Genomic DNA, 21190 nt, shown 5'->3' on the forward strand with positions numbered 1-21190 from the left:
GTAGTTTTGTTGTTTTGTGCGTCGCCGTGATGCCATCACTCTTTTATATATATAGATATTTCATTATTTTCTTGTATTATTTTTAGTTATTTTCTGTTATTATAGTATTTTATTGTATTAATTTTTTAGCGTTTTTAATTACTTTTTATTGGGTTGCTAGGAGACCAAGTTGGAGGAGCTTAGCCTTCTAACTGGCAGCAATTGGATAAAAGCAATTATTCCTCTCTCTCTAATTAGGACTTTATTTTTCTTTTCTTTTTGTTGTATCAACCTAGAGGCGTGGATGATGGGTTGTGTCGTCAAATTTCGAGGTTGGGGGGCCTGTAGTTTTGTTGTTTTGTGCGTCGCCGTGATGCCATCACTCTTTTATATATAGAGATATATATATATATATATCGCTGTGGAATGTTGTCATGGGTCGCCTGGATTAGCATTAAAAGGCCTCGCAAGCTTCATGCCCAGGCTTCGACAACACATTGACTTGAGCATCTCAATGGGAAGGAAGTTTATGGATGTGTCTCATTAAATTTTTACTGCGTCGCGATCTCAAGTGCTTCCTGGAAAGGCCGACGCCATATAAGGAGCCGAAAGAATCCCGTTAAGAGAAAAACGAGGCGGTTTGCTGTGTCTCTGCGTGGATTCGGTTGCATTCCTTAAACGTAGTAAATAAATAAAATAAATAAATCCCCCCCCCAGGCAGGAAGCAGCCAGGCTTTGAAGCGGCAAGGCCATTCGGTTGCGCTCGTCCGCTCCGGGATTTGTTCCGAACTTAATTCGGAAGGATATCGATCGACGGGCGAATACCCAGACCGGCTAGCGACGATTTTCAGGAACCGTATTGATTCCTTAAACGTAGTAAATGAATAAAATAAATAAATCCCCCCCAGGCAGGAAGCAGCCAGGCTTTGAAGCGGCAAGGCCATTCAGTGGCGCTCGTCCGCTCCGGGATTTGTTCCGAACCTAATTCGGAAGGATATCGATCGACGGGCGAATACCCAGACCGGCTAGCGATGATTTTCAGGAACCGTATGGATTCCTTAAACGTAGTAAATGAATAAAGTAAATAAATTCCCCCCCCCAAGGCAGGAAGCAGCCAGGCTTTGAAGCGGCAAGGCCATTCGGTTGCGCTCGTCCGCTCCGGGATTTGTTCCGAACCTAATTCGGAAGGATATCGATCGACGGGCGAATACCCAGACCGGCTAGCGATGATTTTCAGGAACCGTATGGATTCCTTAAACGTAGTAAATGAATAAAGTAAATAAATCCCCCCCCCCAGGCAGGAAGCAGCCAGGCTTTGAAGCGGCAAGGCCATTCAATGCTAATCAGGAGCTTCATTGCAACATTCGCACTTTCTTCCAGCAGACAAGAGTTCTTTCTCCCACCCTGGACATTATTCCACAGATATATAAACCTCTCTTGCCTAGTTTCCAGTATAGCTCACAACCTTTGAGGCTGCCTGCCACATATGTGGGCGAAACGTCAGGAGAGAATGCTTCTGGGACATGGCCAGGCAGCCCGGAAGGCTCGCAGCAACCCAGCAATCCCGCCCTTCTCACATACAATATTATATTATTAGCATAGCACAATACTGGGAAATTAATTACTATATTGTACTATATCAATGTATTGTAATATTATTAGTAATATTACATGTAAAATATAATATACTAGCTTTGCCCGGCCACGCGTTGCTGTGGCTTATGGGAATCCTTTTGGAATAGCAGTGAATAGCCTTGCAGCCTCAAAGCCTGGCCGTTTTCTGGAGTAGCTGGAGTTTTTTTGTTGTATGAACGTAGAGGCGTGGATGAGGGGTTGTGCTGCCAAGTTTAGTGTTTCTGGGATGTGTAGTTTTGTTGTTTTGTCCTAGGCCGAAACGCCATTACCCTTTTATATATATACTAGCTGTGCCCGGCCACGCGTTGCTGTGGCAAAGTGGTGGTGGTACTGGTTAAAAATTGTTGTGTAATTTTTATTTGACATTATTTGCAATTTTTTATTAATTTTATTGTAAGTTATCTTTTTATTTATTATATTTTAATATTTTCTTGTATTATTTTTAGTTATTTTCTGTTGTTATAGTATTTTATTGTATTAATTTTTAGTGTTTTTTATTATTTTTTATTGGGTTGCTAGGAGACCAAGTTGGAGGAGCTTAGCTTTCTAACTGGCAGCAATTGGATAAAAGCAATTATTCCTCTCTCTCTCTAATTAGGACTTTATTTTTCTTTTCTTTTTGTTGTATCAACCTAGAGGTGTGGATGATGGGTTGTGTTGTCAAATTTCGAGGTTGGGGGGCCTGTAGTTTTGTTGTTTTGTGGGTCGCCGTGATGCCATCACTCTTATATATATAGACTAGCTTTGCCCGGCCATGTGTTGCTGTGGCTTATGGGAATCCTTTGTTGGCCAGGTGGAATAGTAGTGAATAGCCTTGCAGCCTCAAAGCCTGGCCGTTTTCTGGAGTAGCTGGAGTTTTTTTGTTATATGAACGTAGAGGCGTGGATGAGGGGTTGTGCTGCCAAGTTCAGTGTTTCTGGGATGTGTAGTTTTGTTGTTTTGTCCTCGGCCGAAATCTCGTTACTCTTTTATATATATATAGATATAATTAATATTATTATATTGTATTATTAGTATTATATAATCCTTAGCTGGCCCTGGTGGTTTCCTGCCTGGAATTTCCCTCTTTTCAGAGTGTTGCTCTTTATTGGCTGTCCTGATTTTAGAGCTTTTTAAAAAAATAATTTCCACACATCTGTCAACCCCACTCGCCCAGTTTCCAACAGACCTCGCCACCTCTGGGGAGGCCTGCCACGGATGTGGGCGAAACGTCAGGAGAGAATGCTTCCGGAACTGGGATTTTTGGGAGGAATGGTAACGAGTGAGGGTTTCCTCTTCTTCTTCTTTTTTTTCCCCTTTCGTTGCCGGAGAAATAAACCCGCTTCCTTTGGGCTCCCTCCTGTACTTGCGTTTTTATCCTCCACCGGCCGGCCGGTCGTAAAGACTTCAAGATACTTTATCTTTTTACAAGTTGGAAGGAGAAGGGCGGAAGGAATGCACCTCCTTTCTCTCCGAGGAACGCAGGCGTGTCAAGCGGTGCGGATCCTAATTTCTTCCTTTGTCCGTCATACACCTTTGAAACTCAGGTGCGTGAGGTATGACGTCATGGCTTCTTGGTCGGGCTTAAATTAAGCAACGTTTACTTGGACTTCCACACTAACCTGTCTCACTCAGTTGTCTCCAATTTACTCTGCATTTTCCAGGATTTTTGTATTAAATTGCATTAGAGAGAAAGGAGTTTTCCTGGGATATCGGATTAGGTCTTTGTACAGAGGGAGTGAAGGATAGATCAGTAAGGCATTCAGAAAGACTCTGTGATAAGTCATCGAAACCTAGGTGTGTGAGGTATGATGTCATGGCTTCTCGGTCAGGTTTGGGCTTAAATTAAGCAATGTTTACTTGGACTTCCGCACTAACCTGTCTCATTCAGTTGTCTCAAATTTACTCTGCATTTTCCAGGATTTTTGTATTAAATTGCATTAGAGAGAAAGGAGTTTTCCTGGGATATCGGATTAGGTCTTTGTACAGAGGGAGTGAAGGATAGATCAATTAGGCATTCAGAAAGACTCTGTGATAAGTTATCGAAACCTAGGTGTGTGAGGTATGATGTCATGGCTTCTCGGTCAGGTTTGGGCTTAAATTAAGCGACGTTTACTTGGACTTCCGCACTAACCTGTCTCACTCAGTTGTCTCAAATTTACTCTGCATTTTCCAGGATTTTTGTATTAAATTGCATTAGAGAGAAAGGAGTTTTCCCGGGATATGGGATTAGGTCTCCGCACAGAGGGAGTGAAGTCTGTGAGGCTCTGTGAGAAGTCATCGAAACCCAGGTGCGTGGGGCACGATCTCATGGCTTCTTCGTCGGGCTTGGGGTTAAATTAAGCAATGTTTACTTGGACTTCCGCACTAACCTGTCTTACTCAGTTGTCTCAAATTTATTCTGCATTTTCCAGGATTTTTGTATTAAATTGCATTAGAGAGAAAGGAGTTTTCCCCGGATATGGGATTAGGTTTCCGCACAGAGGGAGTGAAGTCTGTGAGACTTTGTGAGAAGTGATCAAAATCCAGGTGCGTGGGGCACGATCTCATGGCTTCTTGCTCGGGATTGGTCTTAAATTAAGCCACCCGACGCCATGACCGAGTGGCACAAAACCCAGGTGTGTGGGGTACGATCTCATGGCTACTTGGTCTGGTTTGGGCTTAAATTAAGCGACGTTTACTTGGACTTCCACACTAACCTGTCTCATTCAGTTGTCTCAAATTTACTCTGCATTTTCCAGGATTTTTGTATTAAATTGCATTAGAGAGAAAGGAGTTTTCCCGAGATATCGGATTAGGTCTTTGTACAGAGGGAGTGAAGGATAGATCAATTAGGCATTCAGAAAGACTCTGTGATAAGTCATCGAAACCTAGGTGTGCGAGGTATGATGTCATGGCTTCTCCGTCAGGTTTGGGCTTAAATTAAGCGACGTTTACTTGGACTTCCACACTAACCTGTCTCATTCAGTTGTCTCAAATTTACTCTGCATTTTCCAGGATTTTTGTATTAAATTGCATTAGAGAGAAAGGAGTTTTCCTGGGATATCGGATTAGGTCTTTGTACAGAGGGAGTGAAGGATAGATCAGTTAGGCATTCAGAAAGACTCTGTGATAAGTCATCGAAACCTAGGTGTGTGAGGTATGATGTCATGGCTTCTCGGTCAGGTTTGGGCTTAAATTAAGCAATGTTTACTTGGACTTCCGCACTAACCTGTCTCACTCAGTTGTCTCAAATTTACTCTTCATTTTCCAGGATTTTTGTATTAAATTGCATTAGAGGGAAAGGAGTTTTCCCGGGATATGGGATTAGGTCTCCGCACAGAGGGAGTGAAGTCTGTGAGGCTCTGTGAGAAGTCATCGAAACCCAGGTGTGTGAGGCACGATCTCATGGCTTCTTGGTCGAGCTTGGTCTTAAATTAAGCCACCCGACGCCATGACCGAGTGGCACAAAACCCAGGTGTGTGGGGTACGATCTCATGGCTACTTGGTCTGGTTTGGGCTTAAATTAAGCGACGTTTACTTGGACTTCCACACTAACCTGTCTCATTCAGTTGTCTCAAATTTACTCTGCATTTTCCAGGATTTTTGTATTAAATTGCATTAGAGAGAAAGGAGTTTTCCCGGGATATGGGATTAGGTCTCCGCACAGAGGGAGTGAAGTCTGTGAGACTCTGTGAGAAGTCATCGAAACCCAGGTGTGTGAGGCACGATCTCATGGCTTCTTGGTCGAGCTTGGTCTTAAATTAAGCCGCTCGATGCCATGACCGAGTGGCACAAAACCCAGGTGTGTGGGGTACGATCTCATGGCTACTTGGTCTGGTTTGGGCTTAAATTAAGCGACGTTTACTTGGACTTCCACACTAACCTGTCTCATTCAGTTGTCTCAAATTTACTCTGCATTTTCCAGGATTTTTGTATTAAATTGCATTAGAGAGAAAGGAGTTTTCCTGGGATATCGGATTAGGTCTTTGTACAGAGGGAGTGAAGGATACATCAGTTAGGCATTCAGAAAGACTCTGTGATAAGTCATCGAAACCTAGGTGTGTGAGGTATGATGTCATGGCTTCTCGGTCAGGTTTGGGCTTAAATTAAGCAATGTTTACTTGGACTTCCACACTAACCTGTCTCACTCAGTTGTCTCAAATTTACTCTGCATTTTCCAGGATTTTTGTATTAAATTGCATTAGAGAGAAAGGAGTTTTCCCGGGATATGGGATTAGGTCTCCGCACAGAGGGAGTGAAGTCTGTGAGGCTCTGTGAGAAGTCATCAAAACCCAGGTGTGTGAGGCACGATCTCATGGCTTCTTGGTCGAGCTTGGTCTTAAATTAAGCCGCTCGATGCCATGACCGAGTGGCACAAAACCCAGGTGTGTGGGGTACGATCTCATGGCTTCTTGGTCGGGATTGGTCTTAAATTAAGCCTCCTGACGCCATGACCGAGTGGCACAAAACCCAGGTGTGTGGGGTACGATCTCATGGCTTCTTGGTCGGGATTGGTCTTAAATTAAGCCGCTCGATGCCATGACCGAGTGGCACAAAACCCAGGTGTGTGGGGTACGATCTCATGGCTTCTTGGTCGGGATTGGTCTTAAATTAAGCCTCCTGACGCCATGACCGAGTGGCACAAAACCCAGGTGTGTGAGGCACGATCTCATGGCTTCTTGGTCGGGATTTGGCTTAAATTCGGCCACCTGACGCCATGACCGAGTGGCCCAAAACCCATCACAGAAGCCGCCCAAAAACCAAGCAATCACCTGCCTGATGGACCTCCGAAGGAATGAAGGAGAAGTAATCCTCATTTACGTGGTGTAGGTCAACACATTTTGTTTGCTTCTTGGTCGAGTTCGGGCTCAAATTAAGCCACCCGACGCCATGATTGAGTGGCACAAAACCCATCACAGAAGCCGCCCAAAATCCAGGGAATCGCCTGCCCGATGGAAATCCAAAGGAAGGAAGGAGAAGTAATCTTAATTTACGTGGTGAGGGTCAACACATTCTGGTTCGCATCCACCACCCACGTTTTGGTTTCCACGGTGACGATACTCCTGCGGCACTGCTATGCCACAAATCGTGCCAGATGAAGGATCTCTCGGTCTTCTCTCTTCTCTCGTTCTTTCAGTCGAGGAAAATGCAGAATCGTCTGCTCAGCATCTCATTCCTCTGCTTCTCGGTTTCCCAAGTGGTTCCACATGTGGAGAAGCCGTTTCCCAGGCTCCCATTTATTAGACATGTCCAAAAAATCGTTTTGAATCGTATATCGGAATTATTTCGGATTGTTCTCACTTTTTGATACGCATTCCGAGACATTTTTTTTCATTGATTGGACATGCCTACCATTTATGCTTCGAAGGGTCCCCCAAAGGCCATCTCAGGGGTCCCCAAACTAAGGCCCGGGGGCCGGATGCGGCCCTCCGAGGTCATTTACCTGGCCCCCGCCCTCAGTTTTATAATATAATATATTGTATATACATATAATATTGATAATATTATAATGTAATACAATATAACTAATAATAATACCATATAATAATATTAATTATATATTCTATATTACATATAATATTACTAATAATATTACGGTATAGTGGTATAGTTCAATATAGTAATATCTAATGGTAATATTGTGCTATGTTAATAATATAATATATTGTATATACATATAATTTGTAAGCCGCTCTGAGTCCCCTTTGGGGTGAGAAGGGTGTGATACAAATGTAGTAAATAAATGCAGTAAATAAATAATAAATACATTTTAGACTTAGGCTCACCCAATGTCTGAAATGACTTGAAGGCACACAACAACAACAACAACAACAACAACAACCCTAATTAACTTGACTATCTCATTGGCCAGAAGCAGGAGCACACTTCCCATTGAAATCCTGATAAATGTATGTTGGTTAAAATTGTTTTTATTTTTAAATATTGTATTGTTCTTTCATTGTTGTTGTTGTTGTTGTTGTTGTTTTTCACTACAAATAAGCCATACATCGGAATTTGTTTGTATTTTTTTTCAAATGATAATCCGGCCCCTTAACAGTCTGAAGGATTGTGGACCGGCCCTCGGCTTAAAAAGTTTGAGGACCCCTGGGCCATCTAGTCCAACCGCATTCTACCATTGAGAGAATCATGGAGTCACGGGCATCTAAGGGGTCCCCGAAGGCCATCTAGTCCAAGCAGAGGTCCCGTTCGACCCTTGTAGTTCCACGAACCACATTAGCTGGCGGAGCGGAGATTCTCCAGGCTTGTGCAATCTTCCACTGGGATAACGGAAAGTATTCCAAGCATCCTCCTTCCTTCCTCCTTGCTCCTTTGACCATCTCCAGCTGGGCCAGATGGATGGAGAGAAAGGCCTGCGTGCCTTTAATTCTTTTTGCTGCTTTCGTGCCTCTGCCTGTCTCGAATCGAGAGGCAAACCATATCCACATACGTGGCCAAGAAAAGAGGTCCTGATTGTGCCGGGAATCGTTTGGGAATCGTATCGGAATCCCGAGCTCTTCCTTTTCGTATCCGAATCCCGAGCTCTTCCTTTTCATATTCGAATTTTGAGTTCATCTTTTTCGTATCCGAATCTCAAGCTCTTCCATTTCGTATTTGAATCCCAAGTTCTTCCTTTTCGTATTCGCATCCTGAGTACTTTTCATATTCAAATCCCGAGCTCTTCCTTTTCGTATCTGAATCCCGAGCTCTTCCTTTTCGTATCCGAATCCCGAGCTCTTCCTTTTCATATTCGAATTTTGAGTTCATCTTTTTCGTATCCGAATCTCAAGCTCTTCCATTTCGTATTTGAATCCCAAGTTCTTCCTTTTCGTATTCGCATCCTGAGTACTTTTCATATTCAAATCCCGAGCTCTTCCTTTTCGTATCTGAATCCCGAGCTCTTCCTTTTCGTATCCGAATCCCGAGCTCTTCCTTTTCATATTCGAATTTTGAGTTCATCTTTTTCGTATCCGAATCTCAAGCTCTTCCATTTCGTATTTGAATCCCAAGTTCTTCCTTTTCGTATTCGCATCCTGAGTACTTTTCATATTCAAATCCCGAGCTCTTCCTTTTCGTATCTGAATCCCGAGCTCTTCCTTTTCGTATCCGAATCCCGAGTTCTTCCTTTTCATATTCGAATTTTGAGTTCATCTTTTTCGTATCCGAATCTCAAGCTCTTCCATTTCGTATTTGAATCCCAAGTTCTTCCTTTTCGTATTCGCATCCTGAGTACTTTTCATATTCAAATCCCGAGCTCTTCCTTTTCGTATCCGAATCTCGAGCTCTTCCTTTCCATATTCGAATCCCGAGTTCTTCCTTTTCGTATCCGACTCCCAAGCTCTTCCTTTTTGTGTTCAAATTCCGAGATCTTTCTTTTTGTATTCAAATCCCAAGTTCGTCCTTTCCATATTCACATCCCGAGCTCTTTCTTTTTATCTCCGAATCCCGGGTTCTTCCTTTTCGTATCCAAATCCCGAGCTCTTCCTTTCCGTATTCGAATCTCGAGTCCTTCCTTTTTTGTATTCAAATCCCGAGCTCTTCCTTTTCGTATTCGAATCCCGAACTCATCCTTTTCATATTCAAATTCCAAGTTCATCCTTTTCGTATCCAAATCTCAAGCTCTTCCATTTCGTATTCAAAACCCAAGCTCTTCCGTTTCGTATTCAAATCCCAAGTTCTTCCTTTTCATATTCGAATCCCAAGTTCTTCCTTTTCGTATTCGAATCCTGAGCTCTTCCTTTCCATATTCGAATTGTGAGTTCGTCCTTTTCGTATCCGAATCTCAAGCTCTTCCATTTAGTATTCAAATCCCGAGATCTTTCTTTTTGTATCCGAACCCAAGCTCTTTCTTTTTGTATTTGAATCCTGAACTCATCCTTTCCGTATCCGAATCTCGAGCTCTTCCTTTCCGTATACAAATCCTGAGCTCTTCCTTTTCGTATTCAAATCCCGAGATCTTCCTTTTGTCTCTGAATACTGAGTGCTTCCTTTTCGTATTCGAATCTCGAGCTCTTCTTTTCCGTACTCGAATCCCGAGTCCTTCCTTTTTGTATCCGAATCCCAAGCTCTTCCTTTTCATACCTGAATCCCGAGCTCTTCCTTTTCATATCCGAATCCCGAGTCCTTCCTTTTCGTATTCGATTCTCAATCTTTTCCATTTCGTATTCAAATCCCGAGATCTTTCTTTTCGTATTCGAATCCCAAGTTAGTCCTTTTCGTATCCGAATCTCGCCCTCTTCCTTTTCGTATTCAAATCCTGAGTCCTTCTTTTTTGTATCCAAATCCCGAGTTCTTCCTTTTCATATTCGAATCCTGTCTCGTTAGAATGCGATGGTTCTCTTTCTGGTCCTTGGAGCGATTGAAAGGAAGCCGGCTCCATCTTCTCCGTCCCTTGAAGAGGGCTGTCTGCTTTCCCCAGAGACCCAAATATGCTACTCTACAGTTCAAGGGTCATAAATAAAAACGACCAAAGGTGGATCTGGACTGGAGAACTAATGCAGTTTGATCCCACTTGAACTGTGCTGGCTCAAGGCTATGGATTTCTGGGAGTCGTGGTTCCATCATTTTCTTGCAGTCTCTCCAGTCTCAAAAACACATTTTTGGCCCGGAACGATGCTTATATCAAACCCATGGTTTGTGGTCCCCGAAGCATGTTGTGTTGCCTAAACAAGGCGGTCCAAGGGAAAGGATGTGTGGGTCGTGCTCTCGTTCCAAACAAAACACGAGTAACAAGACAAAGCAACACGCCGCAGCCGAAACCCCAAACCCAAATAGACACCGTCCGCTCGCCAGACTCTGTTTGCTCGTCCCTTTCGGCGTTACGAGCATCAAAACAGATGCCATGTTGTTTTTAATTGAGGCTCAACCGACGTGTCTCAATGGATATTATTATTATTATTATTGCTTCCCGTAAATGTTTGGATTCGGAGACTGGGTTTCGCATCTCTGCCCAGTTATGGAAATACTTGCTGTGCCCGGCCACGTGTTGTTGTGGCATAGTTTGGTGGTATGGAAAATAAAGAGGACTTTTGAGAAACTATACTAAAGTCGGAAAGAAAATTAATAACAAAATTATATAATAAATTGCTGGAATGGGAAACGGAGATGGAAGTGGTGAAGAATTCGATGGTGAACTGGGCAAAAAATATAGGTAGATCCATTTTTCTGTCGGAATGGACTGAGACCTGGACAAGAAGAATGAAATTCACTTATGCCACGGATCTAAAAGAAAATTGTCTGAAAATGATACATAGATGGTATTTGACCCCTAAAAAACTACGTGTTATGTATAAACAAGACAATGATAAATGTTGGAAATGTAAGACTAAGGAGGGCACATTTTATCACTGCTGGTGGACTTGCAACAAAGTAAGAGAATTTTGGAATATGGTGCATGGTGAAAGTCAGAAAATGTTAAAGATGAACTACTCAATGAAACCAGAGACTTGCCTTTTGAGCATTTTGGATAAAGACATTTTTCATGATATCAATAAAGAAAAACTAGTAATATTTTTGTCAAGAAGTGGAAGATGGAGCAGATACCGGATAGAGAAGAATGGTTAAAAAAAATATGGGAAATAAAAGATATGGACCAGCTAACATATTATTTGAAAAAAAAATACTGGTAAGGGTGTAAAGAAGACTGACTGGTCGATATTTGAAGAGTACATGAATCTAAATTACAATCCTTGAAGAATAGACGGAAAATAAAGATTCTCTTTGTAATCAAACGGGAGATAATTAAAAAGAATTAGAACAAAAAAAAAAGAACAGGAACAAGAGTTGAGTGGAAGTTCAAGTATTGAGGAATTGGTGGTAGTCAGTATATGTTATTTCCTAAAGCTTGTGGATATTAGGCATGTCCGATCGATGAAAAAAATGTTTCAATTCTCGTTTCTAAAGTAGGGGGCGCTGGCGCTTCGATATAGAAAGTATTTCCGATTTTTTTCACCCAAAAATTTCGGATATTTCCGAAAATTCGTAATGATTCTAAATGTTTCTAAAATGGGGGACGCGCATGCGCAATCGCTACACACCGGGCTTGTATGGCAATCTTCCATGTGGACATAGAGGACGTTAGCCCTCACCTTTGCGTCCATCATGGAAGCTTCTGATTGGCCGGGGAGCGGCAGCCATATTAGGCTGCGCTAAGCTCCTATTCAAGGTAGGTTGAAGAAACAAAAAATTTTAAAAAAAAATATTTTAAAAAATATATTTTAAAAAAAAATTTTGGGGAAAAAAATTAACGAAACCTTAAGAGACAATTAGAGAATGGGCCAACAATGGTTCGAATTACATTGCTGGTTGCGCTGTGAGACAATGTCTCGGAATGCGTATTAAAAAGCGAGAACAATCCGAAATAATTCCGATATACGATTCAAAACGATTTTTGGACATGTCTAATATATATATATATATATATCCCTGTGGAATAATGTCCCGGGTGGGAGAAATAAATCTTGTTATGGAAATATAGTGGATGCAGTTGGGCGAGTCACGCTCTCTCGGCCTCTGAGGACAGCGAGGGCACGATCTTGCAGCCGATCTCGTGGATGAAGCTGTCAAAACAAGCGAGTGGAGTCCTTCCTTTCCTTCCCGAAATATTTTTGGAATCGCCTCTGTAAACCTTGCGGTTTCTCGGCCTCGCTCTCCGTTCCTCGGCGGTCTCATTTGAGTCCCGGCGCTGTCAGCACTCGCCGCAATGACTTCCTGGCCTGTTTTTGGAAGTCGAGCATTGAAGGCCTTTCTAATGTCTCGCAGATGGAAAACCCGAGGCAGTTGAGATGGGAGAAGTTATTAAAAACGTCAACAAGCAACCATGATATACACTCGGATATTTCGCCTGCATATGTGGCTGGCATCTTCGGAGGTTCCATTGGTTGCGAGGCAAGTGGAGTGTATATATAATATCTGTGAAACACTCACAGACAATGATTCTTTCTGTCCAGGTCTGTGGATGTCGCAATGAGCATGCCTGAATAGCATTGAGTAGCCATGAAGTTTGCAAAGTCACTTGACCCAGGTTACCTTCTGCCCAAAACAACTGGCATTTCTTTCTTTCTTTCTTTCTTTCTTTCTTTCTTTCTTTCTTTCTTTCTTTCTTTCTTTCTTTCTTTCTTTCTTTCTGGATGGGATTCAAAGCCTTTCCGGAAAGCAAACAGTATTGGGATGCGAAGGAGATGTTTGACAAAGACTTACCTGTCTTCTTATTTATTTTTTACCTGGATGACTGTAAGGCATGTCAAGGCCTGGCGTGGAAATGCCAATCCTCGATCCATAGGGTTATCGGAACGACTCGGTTCCTTCTATACAAGCTCTTTTGGTTTTGCCATCCCATCAACTGACATAACACTCCTGAAGATCTACTATATATGTCGTGCATTGGGATATGTTTGTTCCTAGCATTTCAGAGAGATAGCCAGGTATATCGGTCTAACAACTGAAGCCACCCCCCTGGCGCAAAGGGTTAAACCCTTGCGCCAACAGGACTGCAGACTGAAATTTTCTGCAGACGACCAATTCTCTCACACCAGAAGCGACTTGCATTTTCTCAAGTCTGAGGTTCGAATCTGGGGAGCGGGGTGAGCTCCCGTCTGTAAGCTCCAGCTTCCCATGTGGGGACATGAGAGAAGCCCCCCACATGATAGTAACAGTGTCTTTGCAGATGGCCAATTCTCTCACGCCAGAAGTGACTTTCAGTCTCTCAAGTCGGAGGTTCAAATCTGGGGAGCGGGGTGAGCTCCCACCTGTCAGCTCCAGCTTCTCAAGTGGGGACATGAGAGAAGCCTCCCACAGGATGGTAAAACGTCCAGGCTATGTCCTTGCAGACAGCCAATTCTCTCACACCAGAAGCGACTTGCAGTTTTTCAAGTCGCTCCTGACACGAGAAAACAAAAAGGGCAACAACCGAGAAACCCAAGTGGCCTTGCATGAATACTCGCAAATGTTTACCACGAAGGAGAAGGTTCACTCAAATGAGTATTTAACCCTTCTCAGGAAAATTATTATTTACAAATTCTCTCCCACCAGGAGCGACTTGCAGTTTCTTGAGTCGCTCCTGACACGAGAAAACAAAAAGTGTAACAACCGAGAAACCTAAGTGGCTTTCCATGAATACCACGAAGGAGAAGATTCACTCAAACGAGTATGTATGTAACCCTTCTCAGGAAGATCCTTCTTTACAAATTCTCTCCCACCAGGAGCGACTTGCAGATTCTCAAGTCGCTCCTGACACGAGAAAACAAAAAGCGTAACAACCGAGAAACCTAAGTGGCCTTCCATGAATACCACGAAGGAGAAGATTCACTCCAATGAGTATTTAACCCTTCTCAGGAAAATTCTTACTTACAAATTCTCTCCCACCAGAAGAGACTTGCAGTTTCTCGAGTCGCTCCTGACACGAGAAAACAAAAAGCGTAACAACCGAGAAACCTAAGTGGCCTTCCATGAATACCACGAAGGAGAAGATTCACTCAAACGAGTATCTAACCCTTCTCAGGAAGATCCTTCTTTACAAATTCTCACCCACCAGGAGCGACTTGCAGATTCTCAAGTCGCTCCTGACACGAGAAAACAAAAAGCGTAACAACCGAGAAACCTAAGTGGCATTCCATGAATACCACGAAGGAGAAGATTCACTCAAACGAGTATTTAACCCTTCTCAGGAAGATCCTTCTTTACAAATTCTCTCCCACCAGGAGCGACTTGCAGATTCTCAAGTCGCTCCTGACACGAGAAAACAAAAAGCGTAACAACCGAGAAACCTAAGTGGCCTTCCATGAATACCACGAAGGAGAAGATTCACTCAAACGAGTATTTAACTCTTCTCAGGGTTAGTGTGGATGCCAATGAATCTCCAAAAAGCTATTCAAAGCCTTTCCTTTGACGAGAGAGCGACTGTTTCCATTTAGGCGCCAAAAGCGAAGGCCTGGTTTTGCTTTTCTATCAGAGATATTTCAACTCTCTCTCCCCCCCCCCCCCCTCCCCACATTTCTCTCTCTGGGTCCGTAACTTTCTCTAAGCTTCCTAATCCGGCCCTTTTCCTAAACATCTTGACAACGTCTCTTTAGCCGACAGACAGGCGGGAACACTCGAGGCCTTTCTAGTGGGGAAGGAGGGGCGTTTAGATGGGAAAAACAGGCCTTTCCTCCTTCTGGGCTCCCGCTTGGCGGCTTTTCCTCCCTTCTTCGGATTCGATGCACAGAAATGTGAGCAAAATCCGTCCCGAGTTCGGCGACAACCGACAACTGTGTAGTGAACGGCCCGCTTTGCTCGTCCCGCCTTGGCCCTGTTGTTATCGCCCTCGTGATCTTGTCACAGAAAGAACCAGCCTCTCGTTTTGTTTTGTTTTTTTTTTCCAAGGAAAGAGAATAGAGATGAACCCATCCATATTTGGCGCTCGGCTCGGTCCCCAAATCGTTGTCGCCTCTCCAGGGAGGTTGGAACAACGATCCCGCTCAGTTCAATCTCGCTTTTGGCTTCGTTCGCAGTCACTCCGCTCTCGGTGGAGCTTAGTGGAAATTTCCTCTTCCACATCTTCCTTCCCTTTTCCTCCATTACTCCTTTTCCTCCTTCCTTCCTTTTTCCTCCATCACTCTTTTTCCTTCCTTCTTTCTTCCTTCTTCTTCCTGTTTTCTCCTTCCTTCCCTTTTCCTCCAGCGCTCCTTTTCTTTTCATTCCTTCCTTTCTTCCTTTCATCCTTCCTTCTTTCCTTCCTTTCTTTCTTCCCTTTTCCTCCATCACTGCTTTTCTTTTCCTTCCTTCTTTTTCCTTCCTTCCTTTCCTTCCTTTCTTCCTTCCCTCCTTTCCCCTTCCCTGTTTCTTCCATCACTCCTTTTCTTTTCCTTCCTTCTTTTCCTCTTTCCTTCCTTTGTCTTTCCTTCCTTCCTTCCTTCCTTCCTTCCTTCCTTCCTTCCTTCCTTCCCCTTCCCTTTTTCTCCATCACTTCTTTTCCTCCTTCCTTCCTTTTTCCTCCCACTCCTTTTCCTTCCTTCCTTCCTTCCTTTCTTTCTTCCTTCCTTCCTTCCTTCCTTTCTTTTTTCTCCATCACTCGCTTTCTTTTCCTTCCTTCCTTCCTTCCTTCCCTCCTTCTTTTCCTTTCCTTTTCCTCCATCACTCACTTTCTTTTCTTTCTTTACTTCCTTCCTTCTTTCCACCTCCATTAGTCCTTTCCTTTTCCTCCATCACTCACTTTCTTTTCTTTCTTTACTTCCTTCCTTCTTTCCACCTCCATCAGTCCTTTCCTTTTCCTCCATCACTCCCTTTCTTTTATTTCCTTCTTTCCTTTCTTTTTCCTCCATCATTCCTTTTCTTTCTTTCCTTCCTTCTTTCCTTCCCCCTTCCCTTTTTCTCCTTTCTTCCTTCCCTTTTCTTCTGTTACTCCTTTTTTCCTTCCTTCCTTCCTACCTTCCTTCCTCCATCACTCCTTTTCCTTCCTTCCTTCCTCTGCCTTCCCTTTATTCATCCATCTTTTTCTTCCTTTCTCCCTCCCTTCTTTCCTGACTTCCTCAATTTTTTCTTCCATTCCTGTACTTACTTACTTACTTACTTCTCTATTCCTCCATCACTCCTTTTCTTTTCCTTCCTTCCTTCCTTCCTTCCTTCCTTTTTCCTCCATCACTCCTTTTCCTTCCTTTCATCTTTCTTTTTTCCTTCCTTTCTTACCTTTTCCTCCCATCGTTCTTTTTCTATTCCTTCCTTCCTTTCCCTCCATCTCTCCTTTTCCTTCCTTCCCTCATTTTTCTTTCCTTCCTTTCCTCTTTCCTTCCTACCTTCTTCCTTCCCTTTTCCTCCATCACTCCTTTTCCCTCCCTCCCTTCCTTCCTTTCTTCTATTCATCCGTCTTTTTTCTTCCTTCCTTCCTCCCTCCCTTCTCTCCTTTTTTCTTTCCTCAATTTTTTCTTCCATTCTTCTGCTTCCTTCCTTTCCTCCTTCCCTCCATCCCTCATTACTTCTCCTTTTATTTCATCTATCCACCCGCCTTTTTCTCTTCCTTTTACCAGTTCTTCCTTCCATTCCTGGAGCTTCTTCCTCTCTTCTTCCATCCCTCCGTCTTCTACTTCCTTCCTCTTTCCTCCCAAGAGAGCAAAGCAGCGAGGAAAATGCTGGGACAGTGTTCTCGCTTTGGTTCCATAGTAACCGTTGTTGACGGAGACGGGCGTTGAGCCGTGGAGAGCACGAGGAGAAAAGAAAGCAACCGCGGCCTTCTGCCGGGAGCAGATCCAAATCGACTGATAACAACATCTGCACGAAATTGCGAGAGATAGGATCGGAATAACACAATTACCCAAAGTGATTCCTCTTGGAACGAGGTGCATTTCCTTGGCGGGGCTTCTGGAGAGAAGGGGAATCTCCGACGGGCGATCCCAGTTAGTCCTTTCGTAGCAGTCAAAGCAGAAGACGGGAAGCGGAATAATTGACAAGCCGTTGTCCTGTGGGGTCCCACAGGACTCAGTATTGTCCCCATGTTGTTTAAGATCTACACGAAGCTGCTGAGGAAAATCATCCAGAGTATTGAAGTTAAATGCAATCTATTTGCAGATGACACCCAACTTCACTCCTTTCCACCTGCTGCTAAGTGTGAGCTTCTCGTCTCCAGTTGTGCTGTGGGTTAACTCTTCTCCGGAAGAAAACACCCAGACACACGCTGAGGCAGATCCAAACAGCTTTGTTTATTTAATTAATTAATTTAATACATTTATATCCCGCCCTTCTCACCCCGAAGGGGACTCAGAGCGGCTTACAAATTAAAGGTACATACAATATTATATTATTAGCATAGCACAATACTGGCAAAAAATTACCATATTGTACTATATCTATATATTAGGCATGTCCGATCAATGAAAAAAATGTTTCAATTCTCATTCCTAAAGTAGGGGGCGCTGGCGCTTCGATATAGAAAGTATTTCCGATTTTTTCACCCAAAAATTTCGGATATTTCCGAAAATTCATAATGATTCTAAATGTTTCTAAAATGGCGGACGCGCATGCGCAATCGCTACACACCGGGCTTGTATGGAAATCTTCCATGTGGACGCAGAGGACGTTAGCCCCCACCTTTGCGTCCATCGTGGAAGCTTCTGATTGGCTGGGGAGCAGCAGCGATGTTAGGCTGCGCTAAGCTCCCATTCAAGGTAGGTTGCAGAAACAAAAAAAATTTTTTAAAATATTTTTAAAAATATATTTAAATTTTTTTTGGGGGGGGGAATTAACGAAACATTAAGAGACAATTAGAGAATGGGCCAACAATGGTTCGAATTACATTGCTGGTTGCGCTGTGAGACAATGTCTCGGAATGCCTATCAAAAAGCGAGAACAATCCGAAATCAATTCCGATATACGATTCAAAACGATTTTTTGGACATGTCTACTATATATTGTAATATTATTAATAATATTACATGTAATGTATAATTTATAATTAATACTATTATATTGCATTATTAGTATTATATTGTATTACAAAATAATATTCTTAATATGTGCATATATACAATATATTATAATATTATACATTATTGTAAATTATATTATATAGGTATATATGCACGGAATACCAGAATCTTCCCTGTAGCCCATTATATAGGGGGTTGCATATACCTGAAGGTAATTGAGGTTTTATGGCTGGCCAGTTTTATGGCTGGCCATCTGTTCTTTGTCAACACTCTGTGTTTGGAGATGGCATGAGATGGTGGATCATGACACTAAGGAGACTGCTCGGGTCCTGAACCGGGGCTTGGGTAGTGTCCCCCATGTTGTCTAACATCTACACGAAGCTGCTGAGGAAAATCATCCAGAGTTTTGAAGTTAAATGCAATCTATTTGCAGATGATGCCCAACTCCATCATGCCTTTCCACCTGCTGCTAAGGAGGCTGTTTGGGACCTGAACCAGTTCTTGGGTATTGTCCCCAATGCTATTTAACATCTAGGAGGGATCATATGGAGTTTTGGATTTCGATGTCATCTGCACGCAGATAACATCCAACTCTATCACTCTTTTCCACCTGCTACTAAGGAGGCTGCTTGGGTCCCGAATCAGTGCTTGGCCGCTGTGACGGTCTGGATGAGAGCAAAAAATTGAAACTGAATCCAGACAAGACAGAAATCCTCCTGGTCAGTCGCAAGGCCAAACAGGGTGTAGGGTTAAAGCCTGTGTTAGATGGGGTTACACTCCCCCTGAAGACACAAGGAGTCCTTCTGGATTCATTGCGGAGCCTGGAATTCCAGGTTTGGGCAATGGCCAGGGGAGCTTCTGCACAATTCAACAGTTTCTCTCTCCTCAAAGTCAGGGCGCCTGAAAAGGCTTTCTGGAGATTAATTGGCATTCACACTAACCCTGGGAAGAGTTAAATACTCGTTTGAGTGAACCTTCTGCCTGGTAAATATCCGCGAGTATTCATGTAAGGCCACTTCGGTTTCTCGGTTGTTACACTTTTTGTTTTCTCGTGTCAGGAGCGACTTGAGAAACGGGTGTGAGAGTGTGTGTGTGCCAGTTGCACCCGTATCTTGAGAAACCAGGTGGCCCACGCTCTTGTTACATCCTGAATAGACTACTGAATAGTCTCCAGTGTTAATATTGTATGTTTTATGTTGATTTTAACGATTGTTTTTACTGTAATTGATGTTTTTATTGGATAACTGTTTTATTGCTGTGTTTTGATATTTGATTGTTTTATCGGGCAAGGCCCCATGTAAGCTGCCCCGAGTCCCTTCGGGGAGATGGGGCGGGATATAAAAATAAAGTTATTATTATTATTATTATTATTATTATTATTATTATTATTATTATTGCAATGCACTCTACATGGGGCTGCCTTTGAAGACTGTTCAGAAGCTTCAAATAGTCCAACCCGCGGCAGCCCAATTGGTCACCTGTCCGAACATATCTCCCAGCTTACCTATCCGAATTTATCTCCCCCCATGAACCAACTCAGAGGTTAAGATCGTCTGTGGAGGCCTTGCTCTCGGTCCCACCTCCCTCACAAGCATGACTGGTGGGAACGAGGGTTTTGTCCTCAGCAAAATAAGACCTTCGGGCAGAAAGTAAAAACATGGTTATGGGTCCGAGCTTTTGGACAGTGATTTTCAGTGCAGTAAGTGAATACGAAATAGGAACAGTCTTGGATTAGAATTTTTGGAGCGCGTGGTTTTAATAATGGGTGGTAATGTTGACATGTTTTTAGCTCTTTAGTTTCGATACATATGTTAATTTAATTGCAAGTATTGAAGCATAGTTCTGGGGCAAAGAAAACCACCGTGATTGAGGATGTGTTTGTGTTTCTCCCCAACAGCGTTTCCATGTTCTGACCCGGTCGACGATGAAGGTATGGAAGTTTGTGGCCCTCGCCTCGATGCTCCTCAGCTCCATGCTCTCCGTCCTGGTTTGTAGGGACCTCTTCCGCGGGAAGGCCTTCTCCTTCGCCCGCTCTTCCTCGTCCGGCGGGCAGAAGAGGCACCCGAGGGACCTGGGCCGCCGGGCCTCGCTCATCTCCCAGTGTAAGTTTGCCGGATCCGCTCCGGGTTGTCATCCAAGCAGGAGTCCAACCCCTTGATTCGCTTCCGGTCCAGGTTTTGCTTTCCATGGTGCTGAACCCAACGTTGAGTCCATGGGGTTGGAAGGTAGAGTCAGTGGGATGAAAGCGAATCCGTTCCAGCTGGAGGGATAGATGGAATGCTAGATGGATGGATGGATGGATGGAGAGAGAGATGGATGGATGGATGGATAGAATGGTAGAGAGATGGATGGATAATAAATAGATAGAATGGTAGAGAGATGGATGGATAGATAGAATGGTAGATAAAATGGTAGAGAGATGGATGGATAAATAAATAAATAGATAGATAGAATGGTAGACAGATGGATGGATGGATGGATGGATAGAATGGTAGATAGAATGGTAGAGAGATGGATGGATAAATAAATAGCTAGATAGAATGGTAGACAGATGGATGGATGGATGGATGGATGGATGGATGGATGGATAGAATGGTAGATAGAATGGTGGAGAGATGGATGGATGGAATGCTAGATGGATGGACGGATAAATAAATAAATAGATAAAATGATAGAGAGATGGATGTATAGATAGAATACATACATACAATGGTATACAATGGAATACATACATAGAATGGTAGAGAGATGGATGGATAGATGATAGATAGATAGATAGATAGATAGATAGATAGATAGATAGATAGATAGAATAGTAGAGAGATGGATGGATGGATGGATGGATAGATAGATAGATAGATAGATAGATAGATACGTAGGTAGATAGGTAGAAGATAGAATAGTAGAGAGATGGATGGATGGATGGATAAATAAATAGATAAAATGGTAGATGGATGGATGGATGGATAGATAGATGATAGATAGATTGGTAGATAGATAGAAGGTAGAATGGTAGAGTGATGGATGGATGGATGGATGGATGGATGGATGGATGGATGGATGGATGGATAAATAAATAGATAAAATGGTAGATGGATGGATGGATGGATAAATAAATAGATAAAATGGTAGATGGATGGATGGATAGATAGATAGATGATAGATAGATTGGTAGATAGAAGGCAGAATGGTAGAGAGATGGATGGATGGATGGATGGATT

The 21190-nt window shown here is 43.0% G+C and overlaps 1 protein-coding gene across 1 annotated transcript in view; it reads left to right on the forward strand.

Moving 5' to 3' along the window:
* The window catches only part of nrtn (neurturin), a 30175-nt gene that overhangs the window by 7853 nt on the left and 1132 nt on the right, over positions 1–21190 (forward strand). The window contains exon 2 of the mRNA XM_062959657.1: positions 19867–20071. Coding sequence (XP_062815727.1) covers positions 19894–20071 — 178 coding nt within the window. The 5' untranslated portion in view covers positions 19867–19893. The remainder of the gene's footprint in view (positions 1–19866; positions 20072–21190) is intronic.

The sequence above is a fragment of the Anolis carolinensis genome, unplaced genomic scaffold (assembly GCF_035594765.1).
Source record: "Anolis carolinensis isolate JA03-04 unplaced genomic scaffold, rAnoCar3.1.pri scaffold_7, whole genome shotgun sequence".
NCBI lineage: Eukaryota > Metazoa > Chordata > Lepidosauria > Squamata > Dactyloidae > Anolis > Anolis carolinensis.